The sequence below is a fragment of the Myotis daubentonii genome, chromosome 2, assembly GCF_963259705.1.
Source record: "Myotis daubentonii chromosome 2, mMyoDau2.1, whole genome shotgun sequence".
Lineage (NCBI taxonomy): Eukaryota > Metazoa > Chordata > Mammalia > Chiroptera > Vespertilionidae > Myotis > Myotis daubentonii.
The window spans coordinates 23,178,579-23,197,324 of record NC_081841.1 but is presented as its reverse complement, the minus strand read 5'-3'; the positions used below and the strand labels follow the sequence as shown (position 1 = coordinate 23,197,324).

General features: G+C 41.7%; 1 protein-coding gene across 3 annotated transcripts in view; it reads right to left on the bottom strand.

Moving 5' to 3' along the window:
• The window catches only part of A2ML1 (alpha-2-macroglobulin like 1), a 38,830-nt gene extending 20,676 nt beyond the window's left edge, over nucleotides 1-18,154 (bottom strand). For 2 of the 3 annotated variants that reach the window (XM_059682151.1, XM_059682152.1), the window contains exons 1-16: nucleotides 17,957-18,154; nucleotides 17,316-17,499; nucleotides 16,785-16,947; nucleotides 16,173-16,225; nucleotides 10,476-10,496; nucleotides 9,545-9,704; nucleotides 8,926-9,010; nucleotides 8,110-8,236; nucleotides 7,533-7,647; nucleotides 7,107-7,216; nucleotides 5,597-5,764; nucleotides 3,812-4,039; nucleotides 2,893-2,953; nucleotides 2,233-2,378; nucleotides 1,661-1,810; nucleotides 819-1,013 (exon numbers count right to left, since the gene is read on the bottom strand). In XM_059682151.1, the coding sequence (XP_059538134.1) occupies nucleotides 819-1,013; nucleotides 1,661-1,810; nucleotides 2,233-2,378; nucleotides 2,893-2,953; nucleotides 3,812-4,039; nucleotides 5,597-5,764; nucleotides 7,107-7,216; nucleotides 7,533-7,647; nucleotides 8,110-8,236; nucleotides 8,926-9,010; nucleotides 9,545-9,704; nucleotides 10,476-10,496; nucleotides 16,173-16,225; nucleotides 16,785-16,947; nucleotides 17,316-17,499; nucleotides 17,957-18,102 (2,112 nt within the window). In that variant the 5' untranslated portion in view covers nucleotides 18,103-18,154. The remainder of the gene's footprint in view (nucleotides 1-818; nucleotides 1,014-1,660; nucleotides 1,811-2,232; nucleotides 2,379-2,892; nucleotides 2,954-3,811; nucleotides 4,040-5,596; nucleotides 5,765-7,106; nucleotides 7,217-7,532; nucleotides 7,648-8,109; nucleotides 8,237-8,925; nucleotides 9,011-9,544; nucleotides 9,705-10,475; nucleotides 10,497-16,172; nucleotides 16,226-16,784; nucleotides 16,948-17,315; nucleotides 17,500-17,956) is intronic. The other variant, XM_059682150.1, reaches the window with a different exon arrangement.
• Between the last annotated feature and the right edge of the window lie 592 nt (nucleotides 18,155-18,746).

Below are 18,746 nucleotides of genomic sequence, written 5' to 3'. Positions count from 1 at the left end.
ATAGGTGCAATTTTTTTTACATAATAATAATAAAAAGACACTGCTGGTCTGCCTTTCCTCATTTTCCTTCTTTTTTTATATATATGTATATATTTTATTGATTTTTCACAGAGAGGAAGGGAGAGAGATAGTGAGTTAGAAACATCGATGAGAAAGGAACATCGATCAGCTGCCTCCTGCACACCTCCCACCAGGGATGTGCCCGCAACCAAGGTACATGCCCTTGGCCGGAATCAAACCCGGGACCCCTCAGTCCGCAGGCTGATGCTCCATCCACTGAGCCAAACCGGTTAGGGCTCTCATTTTCCTTCTTGACTGATCCATGAAAATCAATCTTTGGGGACCACCAATTGAGAAGACTAGGTGTTCAGCCTCTCATGGTGGTTCTCTTCCAATGAAACAGGGCAACTTCTTCAAGCATAAGAACTAAGAGAGGCTGCCTTAGATATCAGGAGGTTTTTTCAAGATTTTATCCCTGCCACTGCACACATGATTCTCTCTGCTTTTTAAGATATGGACTTTCAGTCCGGCTGTTGTGGCTCGGTGGTTGAGGGTCAACCCATGAACCAGGAGGTTGCGGGTTTGATTCCCAGTCAGGGCACATGTCCAGGTTGTGGGCTTGATCCCCAGTAAGGGGTGTGCAAGAGGCAGCTGATCAATAATTCTCTAACATCATTGATGTTTCTATCCTTCTCTCCCTTTCCCTTCCTCTCTCTGAAATCAGTAAAAAAAAACACAACATTTTTAAAAATATGGACTTTCCTTCCCCCCTCCCACTACCATTGTTTTATAAAAACAAAATAGATAAGACCATCTACCTGAAAAAACCTGAAAAGGTCCATGCCTCTAGAGAACCAATATCTCGGCATAACTGAACGCCTGCTCCAACGCTCTTCAGGCACAGGGACAGTGAGGGGCTGAGGAAGGTCCGTTGGGCCAGACACTGGACACTCATCATATTCATCCACCTGATAGGGGTAGTAACCATACCAGAATGGGAACATCCCATAGACCTGAAATAAAAGGGGAAAAAGAAATAAAGTATTGACACAGTGTAATCAGTTGAGAAACTTCTCTCAGATTTTGGTGCCACAGCTCCCATATTATTTATCTTCATTACTCCAGAATTCTTCCTATATTTATTTCATCACAACCTCTTCCTTTACTTTTTAAATTTTAACCTCTATCTCACCTTTTTCATAGTCTATCACACTTATCTTCTATTTCATTTTCATCCTTTCTTTTTTATTTATTTTAGAAAGACAGGAAGAGAGAAATAGAATCACCAATGAGAGAGAAACATCCATTGGCTACCTCCTGCATGCCTCCTACTGGGGATTGACTGATCTCACAACCTGGGCATGTGCCCTGACCAGGAATTGAACCCGCAACCTCCTAGTTCATGGGTCGACACTCAACCACTGAACCATACCAGCTGGGCTCATTTTCTTTCTTTATCTCTATGTCCATATTAACCACGCTCTTCTCTTCCCATTATTTCCACCTTTATTTTCATACCCGCTTTTCTACTACCTTATAGTGGTGCACTATTTTCCTAAGACTTTCTTTCCCACTCCCTGAAATTTATCCTCTGTTCTAACGGACCCAGATTGTCTTCCCCGTTAACTCCCTCTTCCCACCTTATTAGCCGACTACTCACAGAGTGGTTACTCAGCTCTCTCTCTGGCCTAAGTAGTAAGACACTCTCATCCACAGCTCGGATGGCACAAAGGGACCCTGGAGCTGCCTGCAGCTGTAGGTCCACATCTGATCCTGGAAGCTGCTGGGAAGGTGAGAAGCCAAGGGAAACCTGAAGAAGGACAAATATAACTTGGGAATCAGTTAGGCCTGGAGAGGACAAGACAAAAATATCACTTGGATCATCAGCTTTAACTATGGTATCCAGCCCACTCTTTCACTTTTATACTGATTTTCCTTTGTAAAGTCTAGTCCTTGAGAACCAGTGTCTTATGATAGAGTTGAGAAAAGTGAGCAGCACAGCAGAATGATATAGATGTTTAAAACTTAAGAACGCATATGGAATAGCTATATTTAGAATAGCTATATATGTGATTCCCAACATGACTTTTTCAATGAAATATACTAAAGGTATAAATACAATATGGCATCTTATCTTATTTCCCAGCCCCTGCCTTATCTCAACCCTAGCATACACAAGATTTCTCTCTATTCCCAGATTTTTTTCTTCACCCTCCTCAACTGCCATTTTACCTTATTGTCAAAGCACATCTCTACTGAGAACTGAATTTTGTCAGCTACAACACCTCCACTGGAGAAAATGGCATAGACCACCAAAGAAGCATCAGGGGCAAGCCTGGAATTGATGGTCAGTGAGAGAGAGAAGGAGCCTTTCAATCCTGAAAGAGAAGAGGACATACACAGGGATGAGAGTGTACTCACCTACCCATGACATCCAACCATATGTTTGCATTTCCCATTGGGCCAGCAGCAAGCCTTATGGTGCAAGTAACTTCTCATTTTCCTATTCTTCTATGGTTATTATTACTGTTCTGTTCTCATTGCTTCTATGGATAAGAACTGTTTCCTGAAAGTTTAAAATACTGTTTTCTCTTCCAAAAGAAGCATGGCCCTAGCCAGTTTGGCTCAGTGGATAGAGCATTGGCCTGTGGACCAAAGGGTCCCAGGTTCAATTCTGGTCAAGGGCATGTTCCTTGGTTGCAAGCTCCTCCCCAGCCTGGGTCCTGGTAGAAGCATATGCAGGAGGCAACCAATCAATGTGTTTCTCTCACATTGTCTCTGTCTTTACCTCTCTCTCCCACTCTCTCTAAAAATTCAATGGAAAAATATTCTTGGGTGAGGATTAACAAACAAAACAAAACAAAACAAAACAAAACAAGCATGAACACTCACCTTTCTTTTTGGAGTTCATGTGTTTCTGCCCTTCCATCTCCAAACGTCCTTTCCCTATTAACTACAAAAGAGAAAAAAAAATCATCAATAACATAAATGTTATGGGAGATTAATCTTGACCCTATTTCTGGAACATCCCTGCATCTCTCTATAAGGAGAGTCTCCTTTCATAGTTCCAGAGCCTGACTCAATACTTGTTATTTTCCACCTAATCCTCCTTATTCTGTTGTGTCAGGATGATTGTTTTAGCTTAATGAGCCCATGGGGATGATAGAAGATACTAGGATGATTCAGTAGGGAGAAAGTCTCTCAGAAACTTTAAGGGGATGATAAGTGAATGAAGAGACTCTGTACCATCAAACCTGAGCTTTACAGGAATCTAATCCTCACTATCACCGAGATGACCAATAAAGCTACTTATCTTTATATACTTCCTTCAGGCTCCAAGTTGTGCTTTTATTTCTCCAACAAGGTTATCAATGTTAATTTTAACCCTGTATCATCTACTGTAAAATATTGGTCAATAAAACACAGAATGAATTTTATTCTGAGTCTCGGCCTCTTCTCACCCTCCCTCCCACCCACGTACCCAGTTCCCTTTCATCCCTGGCCAGCAACATTTTCTTGTTCATTCCTCATCTTATTTCCCCGCACAGTTTCCCTGGGATCCTGCTCACAATCTCTTTATTCCTCATTTCCCCCTTCCTTTACACCTACACTAATCATATAAAATATATTTTAAAAATTGAGTTTTGCTTGTTCTTTCCATTTCTTTTAGTGTGGCTTTTAAATTTTTTGAAATTACCTATGTTGCTTGCATTCTCTCTACTTGGATAGTCTATCCAATTTCTCCAGTTCACTCTCCCCATTCCCTTTCCTTCTTGACACATTTTCACCAACCCTCACTTCCCAGTCTCACATAGTAGGAGAAGCTGATTTCCTGGTCAGGGTTTGCATCAGCTGGATTAATGTCATACTCCACCAGCACTTCCTGGGGCTGCCCACATTGCAAGGTGCCATTTAGCCGGTTGATTCTGAGGAAGCTGTGTGTTGTATTGTAGAAGGGTTGCAGGTGCAGGTAGGCATCCTGATAGTATCGAGGCACCTGTTCTGGATTATATACTGAATCTTCCATTTGGAACCTGCCCTGAGAAAGAGAGGGAAAAGAAGCTCTTTTGGCATGTACCCTAACCATATTTAGCCACAGTCATTTGTTATGATTTTCAAATAGTTCTCTCTCAAATCTTCACTGTGTAAGAATGGCATGTAGATATTTCAGTGTAAGTCCAGCCAAAGATATTTGAGGAATCCATAATAGGGGCTATGTGCAGCAGCATTTTATTATGTAGGAGAGAGAAACAAGGACTGAATTATAATTGTCAAGTAATGGGAAATACTTTTACAGATTGATGCCTAGGGAATAGGTAAGCATGACTAAGATTATAGAGAAATTAGAGACTATATCCCAGGGACATAAAAACGAGGTATAGAGGATAATAGGATTGAAAATAATTATTTCTGTGTAGAGTGATCAAGGGATGCCTGAAAAAAAATAGTCCTATTAGCCACAGACAAATAGCATATGTTTGCTTAAGTAGTGTAGCTAAATGATTGCATTAATGGCTTTAATTTTTCATCTCTCCTTGCATCAACATCATTTACTGTGTAATATTACAGTGGGCCCCCAGGTGATTTGTTGGAAATAGACGTTAGCATATGCAAGATAAGCAGAGGCTTGAAAAAGCACTCGCATGTCCACTTTTGCTCTTGCATCTCATTGTTGACATGAGAATATACTTTGTGCTGCCTAACTTACTACCCCAGATGCACAAACAATACATGCTTTTTATTGCATAATGCTAAAATTTAAAGTTGTTTGTTAAGCAGCATTGTGTCAGTTGATAATTGATACAAGTAGTCTTCCTTATAAGTATCAAAATCTATAGTTCTCTTCTTCGCCATTTTTATGAGTAGCTAGAGCAGGGGTGGGCAAACTTTTTGACTCGAGGGCCACAATGGGTTCTTAAACTGGACCGGAGGGCCGGAACAAAAGCATGGATGGAGTGTTTGTGTGAACTAATATAAATTCAAAGTAAACATCATTACATAAAAGGGTACGGTCTTTTTTTTTTTTTTTTAGTTTTATTCATTTCAAACAGGCCAGATCCGGCCCGCAGGCCGTAGTTTGCCCACGGCTGAACTAGAGGCCCGGTGCACGAAATTCGTGCGCAGGTAGGGTCCCTAGCGGCTGCCGGCTGGAGAGACCCTTCTGCCGGCCGCCTGCCACTGCCGCTGCCACTGCCACCGGCCCCGCCCCCTGGTCGAACTCCTGGTTGAACTCCCGATTGAACTCCCAGTCGAGGGGGCAATTTGCATATTAGGTTTTTATTATATAGGATGAGTAAGGGGACAGGAGGAAGAAGACAACTCTGGACCATTTTTGCCTCCCTATTCTGATTTCAAATTAGAATATGGGAATAAGTTATAAGATGAATTAGTATAAAGAGCAATTTTGATCTGAAGAGTCATTTATTTAATTAATATTAAAAGCAAAGAGAAAAAGTTTTTGCCAAATGGGCAGCAGAATTGGCAAGTGATGGAATTACAAATGGGGTGGTAGAGGAAGAAAAGAAATAGAAACATTTTGAAGTTTTTCCTTCAGGAAGTCTTCCTTGCTGGGAAGCTGGCCCACTCCAGTGCTTACCTGCAGAGAAATGTCTGTTCCATTCCAACGAACCGTATCCAGCTTGAAGGAAGCGAGGCCATCGTTGTCAGTAACTAAGGTATGGTTGATGGTTGCATTTATGCCCAAAATCATCAGAAACACTTCACGATTCTTGAGAAGGGACCCATCATGGCCCTTAACTCTTATCTGAGTGGCAAAGGTCATTAGAGTTAGGTTTGGAGTAGGTTCAAGTATGAGGTAAAGTGACGTGATAACAGAAACCCTTAAGAATACATTTCAGAAAAGAGTCCAGAAAAAGCTAAATGTATTCAAGATTTGCAAACTAGGATCTACAAGGAATTGAGAAACAAACAGAAGCAGCTTAGCCTGGAGCAGAAGTATATTTGCCATGAAGCATGAGGGCCCTTCATTAGATACACAGGCTCTTCCTAAGGCTCTGTAGAATATTTTGCTTTCCTTTTCTTTTTATTATTATTAAAATTTTTTTTTTGCTTTCTTTTTCTTAATCTTTACAGCAATCGTATGGGATAGACACTATTATTGGCCCTATTTTACAGATGATTTAACCTCTCCCACTCCCAAATTATATAACATTAGACTCTAAGAAAATCTGGATCTGCTCTTGATCTAGAGAAAAGATGACTAAGGAATAAATGGATCTAAATATGTACATTATTGTGTTGACCAGTTGTTCTAGGAATGCAGAAGAATACGCTAGAGAGAGGGGTAGATTTTAGGTATTAGACAGAAGACATTAACAAAGAAAATTTTAAACTTTCTTTAAAAAATGCTTAAGGATCTATAAATGGCTTTCTATCAAGGAAAGCCTGATATTAACCTTGCCTAGATGCAGGAGCTCAGACTAGATGATTTCTCCAAATACCTTACAGCTCTAAAATTCAAATATTTGAATATTACAATATGAGCCTTTGGCATTAGGAAGGGCACTGAAGTCACATCAATATTCAAGATATATCTCGCCGAAACCAGTTTGGCTCAGTGGATAGAGCGTTGGCCTGCGGACTGAAGGGTCCCAGGTTCGATTCTGGTCAAGGGCATGTACCTGGGTTGCGGGCATATCCCCAGTGGGAGATGTGCAGGAGGCAGCTGATCGATATTTCTCTTTCATCGATGTTTCTAACTCTCTATCTCTCTCCCTTCCTCTCTGTAAAAAATCAATAAAATATATTTTTTAAAAAGATATATCTCATGTGAGATTAAGGGCAGCACAACATAAGGAGTTCAGAGTATATATTCTGAACGCAGGCTGCCTAGTTTTTATCATAGTTACTACTTACTGGTTATATAACCTTGAAAAAATCACTTAACCTCTCTTGCTTCAGTCTCCTTATCTGTTAGATGGGACCAATAATAGTGTTTATCCCATAGGATTGGTGTAAAGATTGAATAAGTGAATAGCCATAGAGTACTTAGAACAATGCTGGTAGTTTTATTTTGATATGTCTACAGAAAGGAGGCAGTAGTTAAGCATTTATTTTTGTCTGTGCAGAGACAGACTACAACATACCTTCCCACTGAAGGGAAAATTGGGGTAATAATAATTATTGGTGTCTTCAAAGGTCATTGATCCTATTTGTGAAGAAATGTAGATTTCCTGAGTGCCATTGGCCTCCACGCCTGCGGAGGGAAACCAGATGTACATTAATCTAAATGCCTGAAATCTTCATTTTCATGTTAAATACAAAATCTCTGAAAGGATGAAGTATAAAGCTTAATATATTTCTAGCCAAAGATCCAAACCAACTCCTCTTCCCCAAATGTTTGGAGGAAATAGGTACTAGATGGCAGATTGGAATCTGGCATTTCCCTCCGTGAACCAGAAGTCACTCCCAAACACTAATGAAGGTAGGTCTTGAATCCTCTGAGTAGGTGTATCCCTGAAACAGTCCCTTTCCTTTCTTTTTTCTTAATGAACCAAGAAGTATCCACTTACCTGTCCCTTCCTCCACCACAGTAGTCACAATATTGATGCTGTGTCTGTACATATAGCCAGTGAGGTTGAAGGTGGACATGTGCACAGAAGCTGAGAAGCATCCTGCTTTGTCCGTCTAATGAGTCAATTAGAGAGAGGGAGGGAGAAATAGAGGATGAATAATCTGATCCCAACTTCCATTTCATAATGTACCATAGAAGGAAATAATTTCTTATCTTCATGCTTTAGTTTCTCCATCCTTAAGATAGAAAAACTCTCCTATAACATAGAGTATATACCTACACATATATAATCATGAAATGACTTTGAAGCTACAAAATATGAGAAGATGAGAAGAGCCAACTGTAGAATGGGAAAACTTTATCTCCCAAGGGTTTAAGTTCATTTCTTGATTACAAGGCAGATTCTAAAAGACTTTATCTATTTTGGATAAAATGACCCCTTTGCTCTTTGGAACTTGGATAACAATTGTGTGAAATGTTTTCTACTCTGGGCTTTTAGCACTTTTCTATATTGCTGCTTATTTACTCTTTAGGACATGTAAATAAGGTGCCTTTTCTAAATACCATTTACTCACCTGTCCAGAGAGGTTCCTGCATTTGTCAGGTAGCTGTTTCCTTTCTGCCTCTCCAAACCAGTAATTATGTGCCTTTTGACACACTGATACTTGCACTGCCCCTAGCATAGGTTTTCCATAGGTGTACCTAAACCAGAGAAGCACGTGGAGTCAGAGTTAGGAAATTCCACTTGAGGGCCAACCTTCATCCCCCAAAACACCACTTTCCTTCTTTCCCACACTCCAGCCTCTGCAGGTACTCTGGCATTCACTTCCCTGCTTTACTCAAAGCCGTAGAGTACTGCCATTACACAGTAAGTACCATCCAAAGGACAGAACAGCAGCTTTCTTTTTCCTTACTCCTATTTCTCCATGAGATTCAACATTCCGTTCAGCACAGAGTAGACTCAAAATCCCTAATGCTGACTGAGTGAGCAGTGGGAAGTAAGAGCAGAAACACAATTAGAAAATGTGTTCTTGGAGAAGTGCTGACCCTAGACTAAATAAAAAATCCCAAGTTGCCCTAACCAGTTTGGCTCAGTGGATAGAGCATCGGCCTGCAGACTGAAGGGTCCCAGGTTCGATTCCGGTCAGGGGCATGTACTTTGGTTGCAGGCACATCCCCAGTAGGGGGTGTGCAGGAGGCAGCTGATTGATGTTTCTCTCTCATCGATGTTTCTAACTCTCTATCCCTCTCCCTTCTCTGTAAAAAAATCAATAAAATATATTTTTTAAAAATCCCAAGTTTTAACCACCACCTCCATTTCTCCATAACACTCCTCAGCATACTTCTCGATGTAGCTTTAATCTCCACCAGATCTAGAGCCGTATTCTTACCTACAACAAATTTTTACTAAGAAAGATTCCTCCATGGTTGATAACTGCCTGGGCTCGACCACTTCCACCTTGAACTTAGGTAGCACTGGAGAGAGTGGAAAGAAAATGGAAACGGAATAGGAGAAGAACTTAACCATATGGTAGTGAACAGTGGGGTATAAAAACAGTAATTAATTAATTGATTGATTGATTAATTAAATAACTAACTAATTAATTAATTAATCAAGAGGGGGCTTTATTAAGGTGAAATACTCCTGAAGTTATTAGCTGGTTTAGCACTGATTCAAAAATGAATAGCCCTAACCGGTTTGGTTCAGTGGATAGAGCGTCGGCCTGCGGACTGAGGGGTCCCAGGTTCGATTCCGGCCAAGGGCATGTACCTTGGTTGCGGGCACATCCCCAGTAGGGGGTGTGCAAGAGGCAGCTGATCGATGTTTCTCTCCCATCAATGTTTCTAACTCTCTATCCCTCTCCCTTCCTCTCGGTAAAAAATCAGTAAAATATCTTTAAAAAAAAAAATGAATAAACACCCCTCCCAATGGCAGGTTTTTACTTTACTATTGGTGATTTTGTAACCAGATTACATCCAACACTGTGAGCTCATCGTTCTCCCACCTACCATATTCTTCCACACTGAAGGTGCCAAAGGTCTTGCCCTCAGCCACTGCCACGGTGTAGGTGCCCAGCGTTGCCTCTGGTGCCAGTTGGAAGGATAGCTGCACAATGCCTTGCTCGGGCACCACTTCCAGCCACTGTGCAATCCTGTTGCTATTTGGATCCTGTGTCCATGGAAAAGAAACCTCTTGATGTACCTGTCTGTCTGGCTTCCACTTTGCACTGCAACGAGCGGGTACAGGATTCTCCCCATGGCCTCCCCATGTCCAAACCGCACCTGGCTTATTTATTATTCTCTTCATTACTGCACGAGATAGGCTCAGCCCCCATTTGGGAAGAAAAGGGTCCTTCAAATAATCAGACTGAGTCTTCTAAGGTGTTATGACCAGCTTCAGAAAGGGATTTAGGATGTCCTTTACAAAGAATGTTTACTCTACTCTTGGTGTCTATTAAGGGACAACGCTGAAGGGATTGATTGTAAGATACATGAGAGATAGGTAATCTAACAGAGAAATGGAGGGGATGCTCTGGGGAATTTGCACTCCTAGGCCCTTTTCTCCTTAACGCTTCTCACAGGCATTCATGTCATAGTCAGCTGTCGAGTGTCTATGACAAGAGCTCATCACTGAAAATGAAGAGGAGTGTGGAGCCAGGTGAATTGGTGCGGCACAAAGAAGTTACAGGAACCAGAGTGGAAGGGTTAGTCCCAGCAGAGGTTGGTGACTTTCCTTACAGAGGTTTGGGGCTGAGAGGACGGGGGCGGGCAGAGGCCAGAGAACAGGCACAGCGTAGGTGGAATTGTGGGCACTCAGTGCTGGGCAGTCCCAGGCACTGGGCCAAGATCTCAGAGTTCTGTCTGGCTTCCAAGTTTAGCACCAAACTCTCACTTCTCCTTCTCCACCACTGACAGAAAAGCAAAAGAAACTTCTACTTACCTGCAGTTCCACCATAGAATACTGCAAAGGAAAACCAGATAATGTGGGTTAAAGCAGGATACGCAACAAGGTTAGGTTTGTTGAAAGCAAGTTCACAAAGGCGCCTTTCTTTCGCCATTGCCCACTCCTTCCTTTCAGATGGCTCTGTGCTGCTCTGATTAGATTAACAATGGGGCAAACGCTTATTGGCTAGTGGAGGAGAGAGAAGGGATTTCCTCAGAGGGGTTGCTGGTCTCCAAAATAGTTAAAGAAATGGAGCTTCAGACACTTCAGCATCCCTCGGTGCTCTACGACCGAGCTCTTCTTGGAGCCAACTATATTCCACCCCCTCCTCTGCTATTTGAATGCCACTGGGTGGGAACCTTATTTTCAAGCATTGAAAAACAATTTCTAAAAAAAAAAAAAATGTTTAGCCGAAACCGGTTTGGCTCAGTGGGTAGAGCGTCAGCCTGAGGACTGAAAGGTCCCAGGTTCGATTCCGGTCAAGGGCATGTACCTGGGTTGCGGGCACATCCCCAGTAGGAGATGTGCAGGAGGCGGCTGATTGATGTTTCTCTCCCATCGGTGTTTCTAACTCTCTATCTCTCTCCCTTCCTCTCTGTAAAAAATCAATAAAATATATTAACAAAAATGTTTAAAAGTGTTCCATTGAAGGATTATGTATAGTTTCCTCAAGAAAATGGATGCTAAGACCATTAAGTTGGTGGGGAACAGGTCGTTGTGCTAGGTGTATCACCCCAAAAGTGCTTGCCAATTTCAAACGGAAAAAAGACATAGCTTTCCATTGGGGAAATTAAGCTGTCACCACCTTCACCAGTAATCAAACTCATCATCACTAATCGTGGGAAAGAGACGTCATGTGCTTCCTTCCTGAAGAGACACATTTGAGGTTTACTGCATTACCTACCAAGTATTTTTGCCAAGAATGTTTAGCTTAAATCTAATTAAGACCTCACACCTACTTCCAGAAGACAGAGGAACAAGTTAGATTACACAATAGGAGAAATAATCAGACAAATTAAGAATGTCAAATATTCTGTAAGACAAGTAGGCTTCCTTAAGATCAGTGTCATATTTCAAAACGAGGACATTTTAAAAGCTATCTAACCTGATCTCTTTCTCTCGCAAAAAAAGTCAATATAATAAAAAAAATAAGAGAGATTATTTTATATTAAGAAAAATTTAAAACATAATAATTAAATGTAATACATAAATTTGTTTTTTTGGCTCCTACTTTGAAAATTTGAAAAAAACAGATTTAGGGCTGCATACTAAATAATAATTATTAATTTTATTAGATGTGGTAATGACATTATGATTTTTAAAGACATTCTTTTTAGAAGATATATGCTAAAGTATTTACAAGTAACATGTTATGATGTCTGAAGCTTACTTTTAAATTATTTAGCAAAAAATAATATATTAAAAAAATAATATATTAAAACAAATGTAGCAAAATAAAAAATATTGAACCTTGGTGTTATGTTTGAAAATTCTAATAATTAAAAGTTGAAAACAAAATGACAGCTCAAGATAATTTTATTTTTCTTTTTTTTATTTTATTTTTAAATATTTTATTGATTTTTTAAAGAGAGGAAGGGAGAGGGACAGAGAGCTACAAACATCGATGAGAGAGAAACATCAATCAGCTGCCTCCTGCACACCCCCCAACGGGGGATGTGCCCGCAACTAAGGTACATGCCCTTGACCAGAATCGAACCTGGGACTCTTCAGTTCTCAGGCCGATGCTCTATCCACTGAGCCAAACCGGCTAGGGCTCAAGTTAATTTTCTTATGAGAGAATTATCTTTTTTACTGTATTGTTTTTGTTTGTGTGAGATGTTTTAATTCTTTAACTGTAATTGTTAGGATTTTACAAAATCATGGCCATGGAAGTAGATAATTACAACATCTAGGGTGTGAATATAATTAAAAATCTGGTTAGAGACTATACATTTTCTGGACTCAGGACTTTCCAGTTAGTATTACACACTTTTTAAAAATATGTATTGTTATTGATTTCAGAGAGGAAGAGAGAGATAGAAACATCAATGATGAGAGAGAATCATTGATTGGCTGCCTCTTGCATGCCCCACACTGGGGATCGAGCCCACAACATGGGTATATGCCCTGACCACGGAATCAAACTGTGACCTCCTGGTTCATAGGTCTACACTCAACCATTGGGCCATGCCAGCTGGGCAATATTACACACTTTTAAAAGGACTTACAACTAAATGAGATTGAAAGCTGAATTTAGATATGGAGGTCTTAGAGAGGGTACAAGTTTGGATCTCACTTGGAAGGGAGATGGAATGGAACCTAGTTGGTGCTTGCCTTTGATTCTTTCTCTAAGTACCATGTGATGCTGACCAGTGAAGAAGCAGAGTGTCATTAAATACAAACATCAGCCTTGATATCAAGGATAATGGCAATTCCTCAATAAAGCCAGAAATGAGAGATAAAGATTGTAGGGATGGAAAATTTTTCCCTTCTTCCCTTCTAGGCTCTTTGGCTAGTCTAATAATTAAATTGACCTAAGACAGGTTAATAGTGAAAAAAACAAATTTAATTACATCCATATAGGAGCACCACAAAGACAATGAGACTGAAAAGGAGCCAGGCAATTGAGGCTGAGATGCCACCCTGAGCTAAGGAATGGAATAGGGGTCTGGGGCTTCCAAGCAGAGGAGGGCAATTCACAGGAAGAGAAGAAAAGCAGATGTTTGGTAACCAGATGTTTGCCCTGGCATGCAGGTAAGTCTTTCAGGCTTTTTTTCTACAAAAAGTCATCTCTGATAATAGCTCTCTCTGGTACAGGCTCCCCATCTGAACTCTTTCAGCCAGTTAAGGGAGAAATAAACTTTTTCTTGAGTCTGTAGTCTTTTGTTTTGTTTGTTAATCCTCACCTGAGGATATTTTCCATTTATTTATTTATTTATTTATTTATTTATTTATTTATTTATTTATTTATTTTTATAGAAAGAGTAGAAGGGAGAGGAAGAGACAGAGAGAGAGGAACATGGATGTGAGAGAGACACATCAATTGGTTGCCTCCCACACACACCCTGACCAGGGTTGGGGATCAAACCTGCAACCAAGGTACGTGCCCTTGACTGAAATCAAACCAAGGACTCTATAGTCCAAGGGCCAATGCTCTACCCAAACTGGCTAGGGCTGCAGAGTCTTAACTGCCTTCAGCTCAAAATAGCCCCCATGATACAGCAGCACATTTTGGGGTGGCCTACTCTGCTCTAGTTCCGGGTCAAAGAAGGACAGGGCTTCCACAAACCAGGGCTACATAGGCGATAAGGAGGCAACTATCACTGAGATTATTATGGAATCCTATAAATTCCAGAAAAAGAACACTTCCTCAGATAACAAAGTATTTTTCTCACACAGGGAGTCAAGAGGGAGGGAGGACACCAGTTACCAGTTTGCTTTCCTCTCAAAGGAAACAAGTGTTCAACTAGGACAGTGGTCAGCCAAATATCAACAGTACAACGATTGAAATTTCTTTTGAGAGTCAAATTTTTTAAACTTAAACTCTATAGGTAGGTACATTGTTATTAACTTAATTAGGGTACTCCTAAGCTGGCCTTTGTTAAAAACGTCCTCGCCCTGACTGGTTTGGCTCAGTGGATAGAGCATCAGCCTGAAGACTGAAAGGTCCCAGGTTCGATCCAGTCAGGGGCATGTACCTTGGTTGCGGGCACAACCCCAGTAGGGGGTGTGTAGGAGGCAGCTGATCGATGTTTCTCTCTCACTGATGTTTCTAACTCTCTATTCCTCTCCCTTCCTCTCTGTAAAAAATCAATAAAATAAAATTTAAAAAAGTCCTCAACCTGAGGGGTCGACCTTGGCGAACGTAGCCCCACTTCTTCTAACGCCACTTCTGCAAAATAGACTCGCCCAGGCCGAAAACCGACTTCTGCACATGGGCCACAAAGTTTCAATCGCACTGTACGTGTGCGCCCGCACGTGGTATTTTGTGGAAGAGCCACACTCAAGGGGCCAAAGAGCCGCATGTGGCTCGCGAGCCGCGGTTTGCAGACCACTGAACTAGGATGATAGCGTTTCCAACTGGAAGCTGCCTGAGGTTTCTGAATGAATGGATGTAGCAACCAAAGTAGTCAGGGTCAGTTCATCTCAAGTATATTTTAGTTGCCTGAGGCTAAAACCCTGTGCTCTGTATACTCCCCGTTTCTTAGTAAAATTCCTTTGGGTAGTTTCAGTGTTTCAAATTAAGCATTTCAAATTTTCAATGTTCAAACTGGAACTTGGGATGGGGGTGCTGGCTAGAGAAATGGAGTGGAGAGGAAGGAGTAATTTTACATCAGAAACAGAGCATCACTGTAGAAATCAGAGCACCTCTCAGGAAATGATCACAGGAAAGATAATATAACAGGGGTGCTTAATGAGATCAACCTTGAAGGCAGTAGAGTCTGAGATAACTTTGGCTGTGGCTACACTTTCACCTTAGCATGTCCTCTTTTTAGCTCTGGAATCAACAGTTTGTTAAACAATAGCGATTCAATATTCTACCCAACTTTTTTAAAATTTATTTTTATTGACTTTAGAGAGGAAGGGAGATAGAGATAGAAACATCAATAATGAGAAACAATGATTGGCTGCCTCCTGCACGCCCCCTACTGGGGATCGAGCCCCACAACCTGGGCATGTGCCTTTGACCGGAGTGGAACCTGGGACCCTTTTGTCCGCAGGCCAACGCTCTATCCACTGAGCCAAACCAGCTAGGGCTCTACCAAACTTTTGATAAAGAAAGGATACAGGTGATGGGAAGGAGAAACTAAAAAGAATTCTAAATTGGGAAAGAAAGCAGTGGTGGGGGAGGCTACTGATCATAAGCCCATAGCCTCCTGTACACAGGGAAAGGAAACAGAAGCTCTGAGAACATGGAGAGGGACATAAAAATAATGCTCTCCCTATAATTATCATTAAACGTGTCTTTTGAAATCATGGCCTGTGTCTGAAGGCGAAAGAAGACTGCAGGAGTGTGTTAGAGCAAAGTATTTCACAAGCATGTAGAAACAACACAAGCTCTGAATTGAGATCATACCCCTCATAAGACTTATGATTCTAGCAGTTGAGCTGTTCAAGGAAAATTTAAGCATTCACCAAATGTTACCATATTTTTTTACCTTTGGCACTTTTTACATGTTGCCTTCAGAGAACTGTCTATTTTATAATTTGGTATTTTTAAATGTTGCCTTAAGAGAATTGTCTAAGTTATAAATTACCTTGCCTCATAGTAAAAAAAAAAAAAAAAAAAAAAAAGGTGTGTGTGGGGGGGTTGAATATACTCATCTCTTCCTTTTGTTAAACACACTCCTGAATTATGTCTTCAGATTTGAACTGCAAAGCATCGTGTTGTAATCCCTCAAAAGTCTTGAAGTTTGCAAAAACGATTTTTTAAAACAGCAGGGAATGTAACCCTCGCTCGGGAATGTAACCCCACTGATGCGCTCGGCTCCTGGACCCGAGAGCTAGACGCATCTGCTTGTGTTCAGGCAGACAGGGGCTAGGAGGTCTTAGGCTGGCACCTCAGTTCCCACCTGCACGCTGCACCTCAGAGGGCCTCGCCTCCTCACACCCTTGGAAAGAACCTCTTCTCTCCCCTGTTCTCTCAGCCTGTCCTACCCCTTTCCCTTCCCTTCTTCCCAACTAAACTCTCACCTTGTCATTCACGGGAACAAAGTTGCTGTCCAGGGTGACGATGCGGAAGTGCACTGGAAGGAAACAGGCGTCATTAGCACAGGGGAGATTTCCTCTTTCAGGCCTTTCTTCCTTCCACCCTTCTACTTCCTCACACATACTTCTGAGTCAGCAAAACCCCGTCGTTTTTTTATTACTATTATTATTTAAATAAACCTAGTCCGAGAAAAAATGAAGCCCTCAAACGATTTCTCTTCACCACTGCGGACTCTGAAACCTCAGGGTGGAATGCCCCTCGAAGTAAGAAGCAGCAAACACCAACGACAGGAGCTCAAGCCAAATGTGTATTTGCATACTTCACATACAAGCAGCTCGCGGAAGGACCCAGCAATCCAGTTATACTTACAAATTTTATTCCAGAAGAACGTTCTCGCCTGTTTTAGAAACACACACACAGGAGCCACTCCACCCACTACCCTTTGGCTTGTGGAACCCAGCATCCCCACCCCAGACCTTCCCCGCTTCTGCGCTCATTATTCCATAGGCCTGCCGCCAAATCACAAAGCGCCTGTTGAAGGATACCCGCCGCGGTGTCCCCAGCCTTTTGCCCAACCCCGTATGTGTGCCTCTTACCTCGCTGCCCCGGCTTGTAGATGGGTTTGTCAGTTTGCACAAAGGTGCCATGCCCCTGCCTCTGAATTAAAACCGTTTTCTTTTCCTCAAAGCTGATGTTCTTTCCAGTTCCTGACACCCGGACTGTAGCCACTTCTTCTGTGCCACCTGCAGGAGGTGGTACCTGGCCAAGAGAGGGGAGCTCTGAGGAGGAGGAGGAGACGGAGGCACAGAATCTTCTGGTTGCAAACCCAAGAATGGGAGGGTAAAAGGAAAGGACTGAGTCAGATGGGAGCAGCAAGGGTAGAGCCACAAAACAGGTTGCCAGGGGAAAGGGGAACAATAGTCAGAGGTTAAGATCGGGAACAAAAAGAAGAAATGCAAGGTCAGGGAAATTATGGATGAGTGATGGCCAGGAATTGAAGTCGGGTTTAGGGGAGATAGGTTTAAGGGCCTTGACAAACGTAAGATAACAAAGTTAGATTATGGTGAGTATCTAGGGAGGAGAATAGGCAAGTATGGGATTAGAGTTGGGGCTAACTCTGTGCTTACCAAAAAGGACATGCAGTGTAAGTGCCTCTTCCTCATTCCACGGTGTTCTAGCAACTTCTGGGCCTTGTTCTTGGTCTCCAGAGTAACAGTGAATTTTGCATCATAGTACCCAGGGCTCAGATCCAAACAAACCTTCTGAGTAGAGGGAAAGTGAAGTTGGGCTGGTAATGTCACCAGGTAGTTTCTGTTAAAGAAGCAAAAGGGTTTGAGGACTTAATGATTCATCCATTCAGTGGGCAATTAAGCCCTTTCACAAACACTCAGCATATAGCAGTGAATTAAACAGACTGAGCCCCTGCCTCCATAAACCTTATTTCCTATAAAGAAGAAGAGGACAAATAACTCAGTGCACAGCCTTTAAACCTCCCACAATCAGGAAGCCATCACTGAGGGTCTATGCTTAGTATACCAAGGAGGAAATTAGTTCTATGACAGAGAACAGAGTACAGGGACCCTACTGAATTTTAATATATTTTTTTTAACTTCCTCTTAGGCCTCAACTTTTCTCTCTGGGTAAAGGAGAAATGCAACTAAGAAGGGAAAAGATGAGAAAGAAATTACAATAAACCAAAGGTTATCTCCTCCCCCCATATTTAGGTTTGAGAAAGGTAGACAAAGAAGCTCTGACTTCAAACACTTACGGAAGGAGTTGTTCTGCAATAGCTGGTGATAGAGCCAATATTCCCAGCAGGAGTTGAGCCCACATTGTTGTGGGTAACGCGGATGAGGTCTGCTCCCCGTCCGGAGCATATATTTTAACTCCCCAGGCTGGGAGTGGAGCTACCATTGAAGCCCCAGCCAATCACCTACTGGGGCCTCAGGTGAAGGTGGTAAATGAGGGTAAGGCTTCTATTCACTTCCTTAAGTTAATTTCTCCCTGAAACGTTCATACTGGCTCAGCCAGTCCATACCTGTTTGGGAAACGCCAGAGCTAAGAATTCACAGTGGTGATGTTCACAGAACAAATGTTGGACTCCGCCCTTTATTTCTGGTTTCATTCCAAATTCTCATACCCATTTGATCTTTCCACCTTTTTTATTATTCTATTAAGACGTATTTGGGATCACAGGTATGGGAGCAGTACCCATAGGAAACCAGGATACCTCTTATCTAATTGGGAATTTTAAAAAATTAACACTACTCAATAGTGTGTCAATAAAAATGATCCAAAACTTTCTGAAGGCAATTTCACACTGAGCATCAAAAGCTTTTCAGATTTGCATATTCTTTGACCCAGCAACTCCTATGGAAATGCTTATTCATGAGAAAAGAGAACATGCATACATGCAAAAAAGAAAATGAATCTACATTGAGTTTCTTTGTAGTGCTCGTTACAATGCAAGACTTAAAAGCCGCCTAGAGCAGTGATGGTGAACCTATGACACGCGTGTCAGAGGTGACACGCGAACTCATTTTTCTGGTTGATTTTTC